General features: G+C 36.5%; 2 protein-coding genes across 3 annotated transcripts; both read right to left on the reverse strand.

Annotated features, from left to right (window-relative positions):
* Positions 1-1099: 1099 nt before the first annotated feature.
* LOC110905761 (probable prolyl 4-hydroxylase 10) lies at positions 1100-7780 on the reverse strand. Of its 2 annotated transcripts, XM_035982662.1 has the most exons (8): positions 7278-7780; positions 7048-7185; positions 6875-6950; positions 6527-6624; positions 2275-2372; positions 2017-2146; positions 1725-1924; positions 1100-1340 (listed from the first exon to the last, which is right to left on the reverse strand). In XM_035982662.1, exons 2-8 carry the CDS (start codon positions 7167-7169, stop codon positions 1261-1263), a joined length of 804 nt encoding a protein of 267 aa, XP_035838555.1. In that variant the 5' UTR covers positions 7170-7185; positions 7278-7780; the 3' UTR covers positions 1100-1260. The 2 variants fall into 2 exon arrangements, with proteins under 2 accessions (XP_035838555.1, XP_022006971.1); XM_022151279.2 differs by lacking the exon at positions 7278-7780 and having other exon boundaries at positions 7048-7251.
* Positions 7781-8619: 839 nt separating this feature from the next.
* Positions 8620-11536, reverse strand: LOC110909052 (probable prolyl 4-hydroxylase 10). The gene is made up of 7 exons (XM_022154066.2): positions 11010-11536; positions 10856-10940; positions 9684-9781; positions 9477-9574; positions 9248-9377; positions 8977-9164; positions 8620-8892 (listed from the first exon to the last, which is right to left on the reverse strand). Exons 1-7 carry the CDS (start codon positions 11213-11215, stop codon positions 8819-8821), a joined length of 879 nt encoding a protein of 292 aa, XP_022009758.1. The 5' UTR covers positions 11216-11536; the 3' UTR covers positions 8620-8818.
* Between the last annotated feature and the right edge of the window lie 1395 nt (positions 11537-12931).

Below are 12931 nucleotides of genomic sequence, written 5' to 3' on the forward strand. Positions count from 1 at the left end.
CCGCTGCCTGCCACTGCGCTAGACCACCCGCCGCCACTTCTGTTGTATTGGTTCGAGTGTCAAATTGTGTTTTTTTCATGAACTTGTCTTCTAGCGGGACATTTGTTGGTCCTTAGTGCGGGTCTTTCGGTTTTTCGTAAATGGTATAAAAGCCCTAAACCGCCTATGGTTGATTTATGTTCTTCTGTTGGGAGGAGTTCTTGTTTCGTGGAGAAGACTAAGAAAAACAACCTGTTGTTTCCCGATCATTTGCTATCTGCTGAAGCGGAATATCGTGTTATGGCTTACAAATTTGTGATAATTCTGCTACTCATCATATAGTCAACAATTCGGTCTTTTATGAGCGCACAAAATATGTTGAGATGGATTGTTTTTTTTTCGAAAAAGAGTCGAATCTCAAGAAATTTTTACCCCTCTACATTGACACCAAACAACAAATTGTGGAATTACTCACTAAACCTTTGAGAGCTCAGCCACTTCATTATCTACTTGGCAAGTTGGGCGTTCAAGATCTTCACGCTCCAACTTGAGGGGATTAAAGGATATTATTTATTATAGTATATTAAATAATTTGTGTTTATCTCTTTCCTTTTAGCATTATCGTTTCCTTATTTATTGGGACCCTTTTTTGTATTTAAAATTTTAAACCCTATAGTTTAGGGGTGTTCGGTTTTTTTTCCTAGGGTTTTTTGTTCAGAAAAAGTGACCTGATCCCGACCCATATAAAGTTCGGTTGGTTGGTTTCGGGTATTCGGGTTTGGGTTAGTTCGGGTCGGGTTGTCCGGTTTTCAGGTTTATATGTAATTCAAACATCAGTTGACAATATAATATTATAATATTCAATAGTTTCAAAAGTTAATGTTTCATATACTAGATCCTCCAAAGCAAAACACATTTGTAAAGAAAAAGTCAATAAATGTTCAGGTTTTTTTCGGGTTTCATGTTTCGGGTTTTTCCCTAGGAAAAAGTGATCCGATAACCGACCCATAGAAGATTCGGGTTTTTCGGGTTCGCGTGACTTTGAATTCGAGTCGGGTTTTGAATAAAAATGGACAGCCCTACTCCAGTTGAATATCATAAGTTTTTATATATAGATATATTGTTTACTAAAAACAGTTTTATGAGGAACAACATGCCCATCACAGATTCACAGAGTGCACTAGTTCTGTTTGCTGCAACTTCTTTTGATTTTAATATCAAAACATTACAAAAGTAGGTAAAATCTTCTTAAAGAATTAGAAGTGCCTTTTTGAACCAAAATTAGTCCCAAGACTTAAACTCTTTGAAGTGAATCCCTTTTGTAGCGGACCACTTGCTTCCCTTGATAACAGGGCACCCACCTATGCAACAAAAGAGGTAATGCAAATTAATTAAGACAAAATCACGTTATAACTAATACTTTTATTATATAGTATTGATTATTCTACAGGTACTTTGACCAGAAAATGGTCATCTTGACCAATGAGTTTGATAAAATAGCTTTTATCATTAAAGATTTTCAATCAATCTGACTAGTGTCTTTTGGGGTAACAGATTCCAATGTTGGTGTAGCTTATCCCCTCTCTTGTGCTAGAAAGAAATTCAATTTATTGAAAATCTAGCAAAAGAAACCCCATAAAAAAAATTGTTGATCGATGAAGTACCAATAGCTTTGTTATTGGTGTTTACTCGGAGGCTTGTTTGTTTGTTTTGATATATATATATAAATATAAACATTAACTAACCATAAAGACTTGAAAGATCCATAGTTCCATCAGGTTTTATGTTCCAGAAAAGTAAGGCATCCCCCATTTTTGGTTTAACAGATAACCCTCCACCACCTTTTCCATCATGTGTTGTATATTTTCCATTCCAACAAGCTAAAGCACTAATGTTTCCCTTTGCCAAAGGGAATACTTCCTCACCCCCTTCTTCAACATCTGATCTGTAATTCAATGCTAATAGAAATTAATTATGACATGACAGGAACCAAACCAAATCCATGAGATAAATATTGATTAAGAAATCGATTGTTACAGGTATATCACAATTGTAGCCACCGTATGACCCCCGTCCTTGGTGAAATGTTCACCAATAGGATAGTCATGATGAATTACAAATTTCTGACCTACTTCATACCGGAGAACTTCAAATCCTTCGCCATACTCTGAATACGTACATATTTAAATCAATTTATTATCTATTAAAGCCTAACTATAAGCTGGTTGGTTTTCATATAAGGGTGGCTAAACGTACATGGTCTTAATAGTTAATACATGGTCTTCAATTACATACCTACAGGTAAGAAGGTGAGGTCTGCAATCCTTTTCTCAATAGCTCCAATGGTTTCATCTTGTCCTCGCTCAAGATTTGTAATATAACCTGTACGAAACCTGTTTACAAGGCATCAAATCAACTTAAAATGAATTCGCAGGTGTGGGTTTAGCTTAAATGGGTTCAGGCCAGTTCCGAGTTAAACTCGTGAACACCATATAACTTACACTTTGAGAAAAGCATGCGTTTTAAGATCAAAAATAAAATTAAATAAAAATTTGGGTTAAACCATACCTATAGGCCTATAAGGGACCTATACTACACCTATAGGCTTATAAGGGTGTTGTATGGTATCCTATACTATATATCGTATTGCATCGTATCGTACAGTAACATATCGTACATTGTGTAGTATAAGTCTCGTATTGCATCGTATCATACAATAACATACTACACCACACCTATAGGCCTATAAGGGACTTATACTACACCTATAGGCTTATACGCGGTCAATACGTAACCTATACTACACCTATACGATACGATATTTATCATATAAAAATGATTAATGTTGTAAAAAAAAGTTTGTAAGAAATACTTACTTTTTTATTTATCTAAAATAGAAAACATTTTTTATAAAACTTTACTAAAACGATTAATATTGTATAAATGTTTATAAAAAAAACCACCCGTTATATACGCTGCATATAGGCCTACACGCAGCGTATATAAAGGGTCTTTTTTACAATTTTACCCTTGTTTTGGTCTGCATATAGCCCCCAATCTAGGGGTAAAATGGTTTTTTTACTATACGCCACGTATAGCCATGTATGTGGCGTATATGCGGGGTAAGTTTGGTAAAAAAAATACCATTTTACCCTGGATTGGGGGCTATACGCAGCCCAAACCAGGGGTAAAATTGTCTTTTTGACCCTTTATATACGCTGCGTATATAGGCCTATACGCAGCGTATATGAGCAGCCAGACCAGAACTGAACTCAGTCAGACACTAATTTTTATGCAACCCTATACGCTACGTATAGGTCTATACACAGCGTATATAAACCCTAAAGTGTGCAAATAGACACCTTTGGTGTGCCAATAGTTTGAGCCATTTTAAATTTCAAGTGATCCTCACTCTCTTTCATTGTTTGTTAACAAGTTCTATTTCAGGTTGTGTCGTCCGAAGGATCTAAGAATCCATCTGTTGTGATTCCATTTTCTGTTGAACATTGTGCAGAGGTAGCTTTATTTGTACTATGCATAATCTTTCACAGTTGTTAAGCATTATATTGTGATTATAGTTTGTGTCTTATTCAAATTTATCCATATTCAATATTTGCAGAGAGTTATTCCTACCTTGATATTGCTGGAAGACAAGTGGTTGTCTTGGAAAAGGAAAGATTTATGTTTACTTTTTTCGGTTGATTTGGCATGTAAAACTTTAGGCGACGTCATTTTGGTTTCTTCAGTATGTTGGAAATTGGAATGCATTGCAGTGGAGGATTGATTAGCATTCGAATTGGTTTGCATTATGTATGAATAATGAATGCAAAAAACGAGTGTGAATGAAAGGATCAAAAGAAGCAACTTAATGGACAATTCTGGATAATAACGAAATTGTCTTGATACCGGCATAAGTTTTCCAGTAAATACATATATTTACATATGTTAGTGGCAGTTGAATAACGGCAGTTGAAGGATGGCGGGAATAACCGTTTCATGAGACGGTGCCATGGTTACATCAAACCGTTTCAACTAAAGTCACACCTAATCGAATTATAGTATAATACATAATATTAATAAACTACTAAATAATTAAGTTTATTGTCTAATACACTCTCCTAAACTTAATTAGGTCTTGGTGGATATCTGGAGTACACTTTGATTAGCTTCATCCACTGCTTTTGCTGCTTGTTTGAAATCGAACCGACGCCTCTTCTGCATCTTCTTCATTCCATGCCAGTCGTTTCCTGCAAACAAAGCATAATGTTGGATTGTCTCTTCTTCTTGAGCATTGCCTTTGCTTTTACTCCTTTCTCGGCTGTTAGTAGAGGGACCTTCATCACTTCTTATCATTTCCTTTTCTTTAACATTTTCTTGGATCGTTTTGAACTTGTAGTAATACACCAGAACATCCAGATACATTGCAAAAATAATTCTCATTAACTCCCCATCATTGTAATCATAACCCATATCCTTAGCCACCACCGCCCAGAGGTTGTTGGCCGTCACATTCTTATACCCTCCATCATGTTTCACAACCATGTATAAATCAAGCAAATCAATCTTTCTATTATCAGCCGAGTAGGGTGGAATTGGTCTAGTAGATATTCCCAGTTTGATCTTTATGAACCATTCTAACATCTCTTCGAACTTGACCTCTAATTCATGCTTATACTTAAACACGAATTCCCCAACTTCTAACATATCTAATAGTGATTTACAGTTAGTGAAATCATGAAATTCCATTGCTTGAATGATCATGACGTTCCAATCCGGTTCTAGTGATGATAAGTGTAGGTTTTCGAAATAAGAGTTTAGATAATTTGCCTTGTATTCTTCATTTACGGAACTATGACTTATCACCTTTTGTTTTTCTTTCATTCCTAATTCATCTTCCTTCGTTAATCCGGTGATTTCATTCTTAGTATTAGAAACAAGAGCACTAAACATCGAATATATCTTACACTTTTCCCCATTCATTTTAACCGTGTATCCTTGTAACACTAATTGATCCAAACTTAAGACATTACGATCCAATTCAGGAGTATAAAATACACTTTGAATACGTAACGACCCATTCCCAGACTTAACTTCTACAACCCCTACACCCCTGATGAATAGAAAGTTATCTTCCCTAGTTTTTGTTTCTACCCCAACCATATGTTTGATTCGTTTGAAAACGTTCAGATTTCCGGCATAGTGATGTTTAAATACTGTACTTACATACCATATATCTCCACATAAACCGCCTTCGGTACCGGTGACAATCAGTTCCATTGGAAAATCATCTTCTGCATTTTGTCGCCGAATTCCGGTGTTGATGGCTTGTTGGATTAATTGAGTCGCTTCATCATTTTCCTTTACTTTGCACGAAATGATCCGGTGTCCGGGTTCATGGTAGTAATAACAAAGTTTAATGTGTGACTCCTTCCTTTGCTTTTTGATCTTTTCATCGGTGCAGTGCTCACATGGCATTATCGTTGATGTAGATTGCATGATACCATCTTTCTTAACCGTGGCTCTGATACCACTTTGTTGGAAATTGGAATGCATTGTAGCGGAGGATTGATTAACATTCGAATTGGTTTGCATTGTGTGTGAATAATGAATGCAAAAACAGAGTGTGAATGAAAGGATCAAAAGAAGCAACTTAATGGACAATTCTGGATAATAACGAAATTGTCTTGATACCAGCATAAGTTTGTCGGTAAATACATATATATACATATGTTAGTGGCAGTTGAAGGATGGCGGGAATAACCGTTTCATGAGACGGTGCCATGGTTACATCAAACCGTTTCAACTAAAGTCACGCCTAATCGAATTATAGCATAATACATAATATTAATAAACTACTAAATAATTAAGTTTATCGTCTAATACAATAAATATTACAGATTAATTATGGCAACTAAAGGAAATCCACAAGGAAGCTATATATCATTTTCTATATTTATAGTTTATGTTGCTTCTTGATGCTTTTCAACAACTATAGATCAACCATTCAATTATCATTGCAACTAGGTTAGCTGGGTTGGGCTATTAGCTAAGAAATTTACAAAATTGGGTTACTCTTGCTTCTACACTCATGCTAAAATGTTGCAAGATCACAGGAATAGGGTCTTACATGATTTTCACAATGCTTCCTTGCAGGAATTTGTTTGTAGTGGTATACTTTTGATGCTTTTTTTTACATTGCTAAATTTGCTTTTGTAGTTTGTTTTTGTTTGATAAGAGGAGGGATAGTTTGCATAAACGTATTGGTTGTGAACTTGTGATAGGCTTAAGTTTGATATAGATCTCTAGTGGTTATATTGTTGGCTTTGTGTATCTTATCCATAGACCTTTGACAGGCCTGTGCTTTTTGAGTTTACATCACATGGTGAAATAAGCTTTCATTGGGTTCACATGGAGTCAAAGTCAAACATGCTTCTTCACTTGAGGCTTTATTACCATACCCGTCCACCGGATGGGTATAGAACTAGTTTCTACAATAATATTGCAATTGGTCTTAAAATTTAAAAGTAAAAGAGATAACAACTCATACCATTTATCTTCGATCTCACCCTTTATCTTGTCAATAACTGTCGACTTTTTCATATGAGGTTTAGCGATATTAATTACGTGTTCGCACTCGTCTTTCGACTGTCATAGAAAAGGAAACCATTTTAGTTCGATCTGTGTGATTCCACAAAACAAAAAATCCATAACCGGATCTTTGTTCAAACACAAACATAAGCGCCGTGTGTGTTAATTCGTTAAGTGACTTTTTTTAATCTCGAAATGGTAGATGAGTTTGAGCATGTAATATCATGACCAACTTACCATTTTCCAAAAGAAGCTAGCAATAAACACAAAAGAAACTAAAAACAAACGAAACAAAAACAATACTAACCAGGAAATTATGATAGATGACGGCTCTAGGCTCCCATGAGATCATTTCAACCGAACGATCTACTCTGCCATCACTTCTACACTCACCCAAAAGGCCAAAACCAAAGATGTCTGAGTCCAATACAAAATTGATACAGAACAAATCAACAAACTTTAATCTAAACGCAAACTGACCTGCCAGTAATGCGATGAACAACGGAGCTTAGATCATAGTGGATGTTTGGAAAATAACTTGGAATAGAATGAACTTCAAGAACGAGAAGGATCAACATAGAAAACAAACTGATAGTCGACATTGAAAAGATCAGAATCCTAAACAACCAAACAAAGACAAAAGATTTAACTATTTAAAGAGGGGGGGGGGGGTTAGAATAGGAAATAATATAAGGATAAGACAAACTTGCCCAGTAAAATCTCACTCATAGCATTTCGCTACTCGTAGGGCCTGGGGAGGGTGGGACGAGGCCAAACCTTTCATTTATCCCGGAAGATAGAGAAGCTTGAGACCCTAGGCTCTAAAATCTCCTTTTTTTACAACAGTAAACAAAAAGTGTAGCTAAGATAATCAAAACCAAAAACAAGACAATGAACACTAATCATAGTAGAAAACTATCAATAACATAAACTGGTGAGAGAACCATATTAGTAACATAAAGGATAACAAGTTAAAGCTAAGGCTAAAGGCTAAAGCAAATGAAAGTGCTGGAAAAACATGTCAAATACTTGAGAATATGCACCTCCCAAGTGAATCGAGTAATAACCACTCAAGTTTTTTACTCTCGGCTTTAATCAACTTGACTCTCTATTTTCCCAAAACACCTTGTCACTTGGTGTTGAGCCAAGAGCGCTTAAGGAAGACATGAGAGCCAAGTCTATAAAACCGGAGAGTCAATGAAAATTGGATTTGTCGATTAATTGATTTGCGACTTGAGAGTTAGATTTGTTGTTTTTATTTTCCCACAAAATTGACGCATTGGTTTCTAAACGGGGTATTTGTAAACATATCCCCCTACTCTCACACGCTTAGTGGGCCTCCCCCCCCATTAAAAGGTAATAATATCCCTCTCACATGGAGTACGTTCATCCGTTCAGGAAATGAGGGGTACCTTTAACTACCCCTACTAAATTTTGGAGGGTGGGTCCAATTAGTAAATATATGTGTTATATAATAATTATTTCTAGTTCTACATCAATAGTTTGAACTTTGGAGTGGCCGCCCCGGCCCTCAATTGTGCCGCCCTTGAACAATCTCTTGTCTGGTTTGTTATCTTGAATATATTAGTTTAATAACTAATAATATACTATTAATCTGAGCAGAAGGTTTCAATAGATATTGACAAAGCTTTGGTTATAACTTATGCATGACACACTGGTACTTTGTGTATTCAAGATGTTGGTTTATTGGGTTCATGATGTTGCCAATGTTTTTATGTTTACAGAGATCTGCAAAATGATTGCTGAAACCTTGTGACAGTGCTCGAGTGAATTCCTTCGGGCCTTAGTGTTTTTAATTGGTTGCTTACATATATGCGTAACAAGGGCGTAAACTGGAAAGCTGTCCAATCAAAATTCCATCAATGCTAAGCAGTGTCACATATGCATCATCATCATCATAACCGAATCCATTTGTGTCCTTGATATCCCTTGTATTGTTCAAACTTACAGTTTTATATTTACAGCATTGATTGATTACAGGCGGGTTTGACGGCAAACAGTGCCGTCCCAGATGGACCACAAACCCGTAAAAACACGAAAATGGGAATCCCAAATATGGAAATAGTTAAAAAAAATTCACAATCAGTACAACAAAGGAATATATTTTGAATGGATAAACAAGAACATCTCAATATTTTAAAGGACATCAAAATTGGTGGATGTGAAGAAGAAATTACATTGTTGTAAAGGATGAGTGTTGTCGTCAGATGTGAAGACTTTTGAACCAATATTACACCCTGTATTCGTTCACACGGATCCATTTTGTAGAAGACCACTTGTCCCCTTTAATAACCGGGCACCCGCCTACGCAACAAGAAGAGAAAATCCAGATTAATAATGCGATAAACCGATATAAGTCACTTGATATTAACAAAATTAAGAACTGACCATGCAAACTTGAAGGATCTGGAGTTGCATCTGGTGTCATGCTCCAGAAAAGTAATGCATCCCCCATTTTTGGTTTAACAGATAACCCCTTTTTACCGCATTCGGATAGTTCATCCCACCAAGGTACAGCACTAATGTTACCCTTTGCGGAAGGGAACACCGTCTCACCCCCTTCTTCAACATCTGATCTGTAAATGTTTCAAGACGTCAGAAAATACCATAAAAATCCATGAGACACAAAAGCTCAAAACAAAGTAAAGATATCGCTTACAGGTACATGAGAACGGTAGCCATCCGTTGACCGCCATTCCTCGTGTTGTATTCATCGAGAAAGTAGTCATAGTGAGAATCATATTTCTGACCAATTTCATAGTGGAGAACTTGAAGTCCTTCACCATGTTCTAACCAAAAGTGAAATCAATTAATGTTTATGTAAGAATTAAGATCATGTGCTTGTGTGCAAGTAAGTTTCTTTGACAATGCTTACAAAAAATCCATACCTACAGGTAAGAAAGTGAACTCGGAAATCCTTTTCTCAATAGCCCGAACCGTTTCGTCTTGTCCCCTGGTTAGAAATGTTCCGGAACTTGTTCGGACCCTGAATAAGAAGATGTGAACTTGATCTAAAGCAACCCATTGATAGTAAAAAGATTTATTACATAGCAATAACATTAACACCTACCAAAAGAAGTGAAGAAAGTGCATACCTACTATCTTTGCTCTGGCCAGTCTCACTATCAACAACAGTTGACTTTTTCATATGAGGTTTAGCAGTGTTGATTAGATGGTCACACTCTTCTTGTGACTGCCATGAGAAAGGAAACATGAATGAAGATTTTAGTTTTCGTGGCCATCTTACCATTTTCCAAAATTATCACACCTCCAAAAAGAACAAATTGCACTTGTGTTTTGCTATTTTGCATAGAACATTACTCCAGTTTAATGGATTGGGATCATTAAATGGAACAGCAAGGATCTCTTGCATCAAATGGAACTTTGTTGCCCCCCCCCCCCAATGGACACTTGTCAAACACTGGTTGATTGAAAACATTTAAAAGTCAATGACTATTTTCTCAAACTCAATGGTCACTAAATTGTGAAGAGTAATCTGATTGTGTGATTTCCGCTTGACAGTATGAAGTTGTGGTTTAACTAATAATTAAATAAAAGAAAAAAGGAAAGAAAATTGGTGATTGCTTGAGGTGCACATGTGCCCGTCTCTTTTCTCCCTCACGGGCGTTAAGGGGGTAACGCCTCCCCTCTTGGTGCCCCCCTTTCACCCTTGCGTTTTGGTGTTTAACGCCCATCGTTAATGATGTGGTTTTCGAGCTGGTGGGCTTAATGCCCACAACGTTGAGCCTTATACAACTAAAATCAATAGAAATATAAAAATTGACACACTATATAGACACCACTGACATGTCATATAGCTCGTATGACAGGGGGCAAAATGGTCATACTAGTTGTATAATGTGTTAGAATGACACATAATACGAACCATAATGTTTTAAAACAAGCAGTTGGAGTTGTTATCATTTAACTATACGGGCTGTAAGATGTGGTATACCGATACAACCAGGGGCGATGCTTTGAAGGGGCCGGGAGGGGCGCCCGACCCCCCGAACTTTTCGGCCAGTAGTGTTATATATGTAGTTTTCGTATATAAATTTTTGGGTATATACGTTTTTGACCCCCCCGGTTCTATAGAAATTTTTGGGCATATACGTTTTCGACCCCCCCCCCATAAAATATTTCAAGCTTCGCCACTGGATACAACAGTGAGAAAGACATTCCATGTCATACGGTGATGACTCACCAGACATCGGGGTGGTTGTATAGCATGACCGGTGTATCTATCCTTGATGAAAACAATACTAACCAGAAAATTATGATAGATGACGGCTCTAGGCTCCCACGAGATGACTTCAACCCAGTGATCTACTCTACCATCGCTGACCTCACTCCTACATTCACCGAAAATAAATCGTGTCAGATCACGACAACAAATTAATCTAAACGTAAAAATTACAGACCTGGCAGCGTCGGTAACCTGTTGAACAATGGAGCTGAGATCATTGGCTTTGGGATAATTGATTGAATTGGTTGGAATCGAAAGGATTCCGAGAGCGAGAAGGATCAAAATGAAAAACAAACAGATGATCAGCATTGAGAAGATGAACGTTGATGATGAGGATTTACGTGATGGACCCCGAGGGTGTAATCTCCCTTTCGGCCCCATTTCCGAAACCGTAGAATTCTGATCCAACCGAACGGTGAAATGATGTTTGAAAAGATCAAAACGATGAATGTTACCGATAATTTGTATTGATTTTTGATGATGAACTCAGAATAGCAACGGCCAACGGAAAGTCGGGAACGCTGTTCGGTGATGTAATAAATCGGTACGAATGTCCGAGAAAATGGAAAAAAAAATACCTTGTATTTGATTTAGTTTTTAAGAAATTATTAACTCACACTTTAGTATATGTAGGGGAAAACTTAATCACGCGTGTTATAAAAAAAATTACTCACATTATAATTTTCTATCATACGTTAAGGAATATTGTATTTTACATATTCACTATATATATACACACACGTATCATCTAATTTTCTTTTATTTGTCCAACATATCAACGTGTGGCTTTAGGGGTCATATTCTCCATGTGCGTTCCAGCATATCATTATACGTAATTTGGTGATATGTATTTTTTTATGTGTGTCAACTCAATGGAATCAAGGTCGTTCCTGAGAATTCAGAGGCTTTTAGGGTCCTGTGGGCTTTGGGAGTAGAAAAATGTGTCCCTAAACAGACACTTTTGTATAAAAAAAGTCCGAGCCCCCTCAAGTTCAATTAGCTGACTTCCAAAGTTCATTAATCAAAATAGCAAACTTGCCAAGTCCGCTTATTAGGATTGCAACCTTCTGCCATAGTTTACAAGTTGTTTGTACCTTGTTAGAATCAATTGAATTTCGTAGATCAGAATAATAGACTACCTACTTTCACCTTTAAACCATTAAAACACGGAACACTTTTAAAAATCCTAAGGGTGAAGGGAGTGGTCACCAAATAGTGAGTGTTTAAACTATTTTTAATCAATAATGTCATGCCATGTCAAGTCCTCACTCCACTCCTCATTTTGCACTCAATCACTAGCAATGGTCAAACACATGAAGAGTGGTAAACAATTTTTTTTTTAAAAAAGAAGATAAATTTGTGATTGGTTGAAAGGGTTGGACCCACCATTAATTCTCTCACCCTCCCACATCTCTCCTCTTCAAACACTCGATGAATACTCACCAATCTCCCTCACCATTCACCAAAGAGGTGGCAATGGTTCCCCACTTCCCCACGCGGCAAACTCAACTCCCGGCTATCATACCGTCCACCCTAACTCACCTACTAAAAATTCCAAAAAAATAGGGTCACAAATCATAACTCACAACCACCTTATTTATTACTCTTGTCTTTTGACTAGTTCTTATTAATATTTTTATATATCATGTTTATAAAAATATAGAATCGTTTTTTCTATTCATAAGAAAATGACGACCTCAATTGTTATTTGAAAAAGATAATAGTTTAAAGAGTAAATTACAAGTTTTGTCCTTTATATTTACATCATTTTGCAGGCGGTGTGCTTTAACGTAAAAGTTGATAAGTTCTATACTTAATGTTTCAAAATCTTGCACGTTCTGTCTTTTATCCAAACCCAATTAGATTTTTTGGTTAAGTATGGTCATGTGCCTTGCATATGAGGTCATTCTTGACATTTTACCCTTCCAAGGGCAATTTTTTAAAAGAATTTTATTTGGGGACTATTTTATACCAAACTTAAAAAAGTAAACTCTCTTTTCTCTCTTTACCACAAAAACATTTAGGGTTCATACAATGATTCATTTATTTGTTGTTGAGAGCAAACCTGAAAGGGAACAAAAAATGACACAATTTACG

This window comes from Helianthus annuus, chromosome 14 (assembly GCF_002127325.2).
Source record: "Helianthus annuus cultivar XRQ/B chromosome 14, HanXRQr2.0-SUNRISE, whole genome shotgun sequence".
Lineage (NCBI taxonomy): Eukaryota > Viridiplantae > Streptophyta > Magnoliopsida > Asterales > Asteraceae > Helianthus > Helianthus annuus.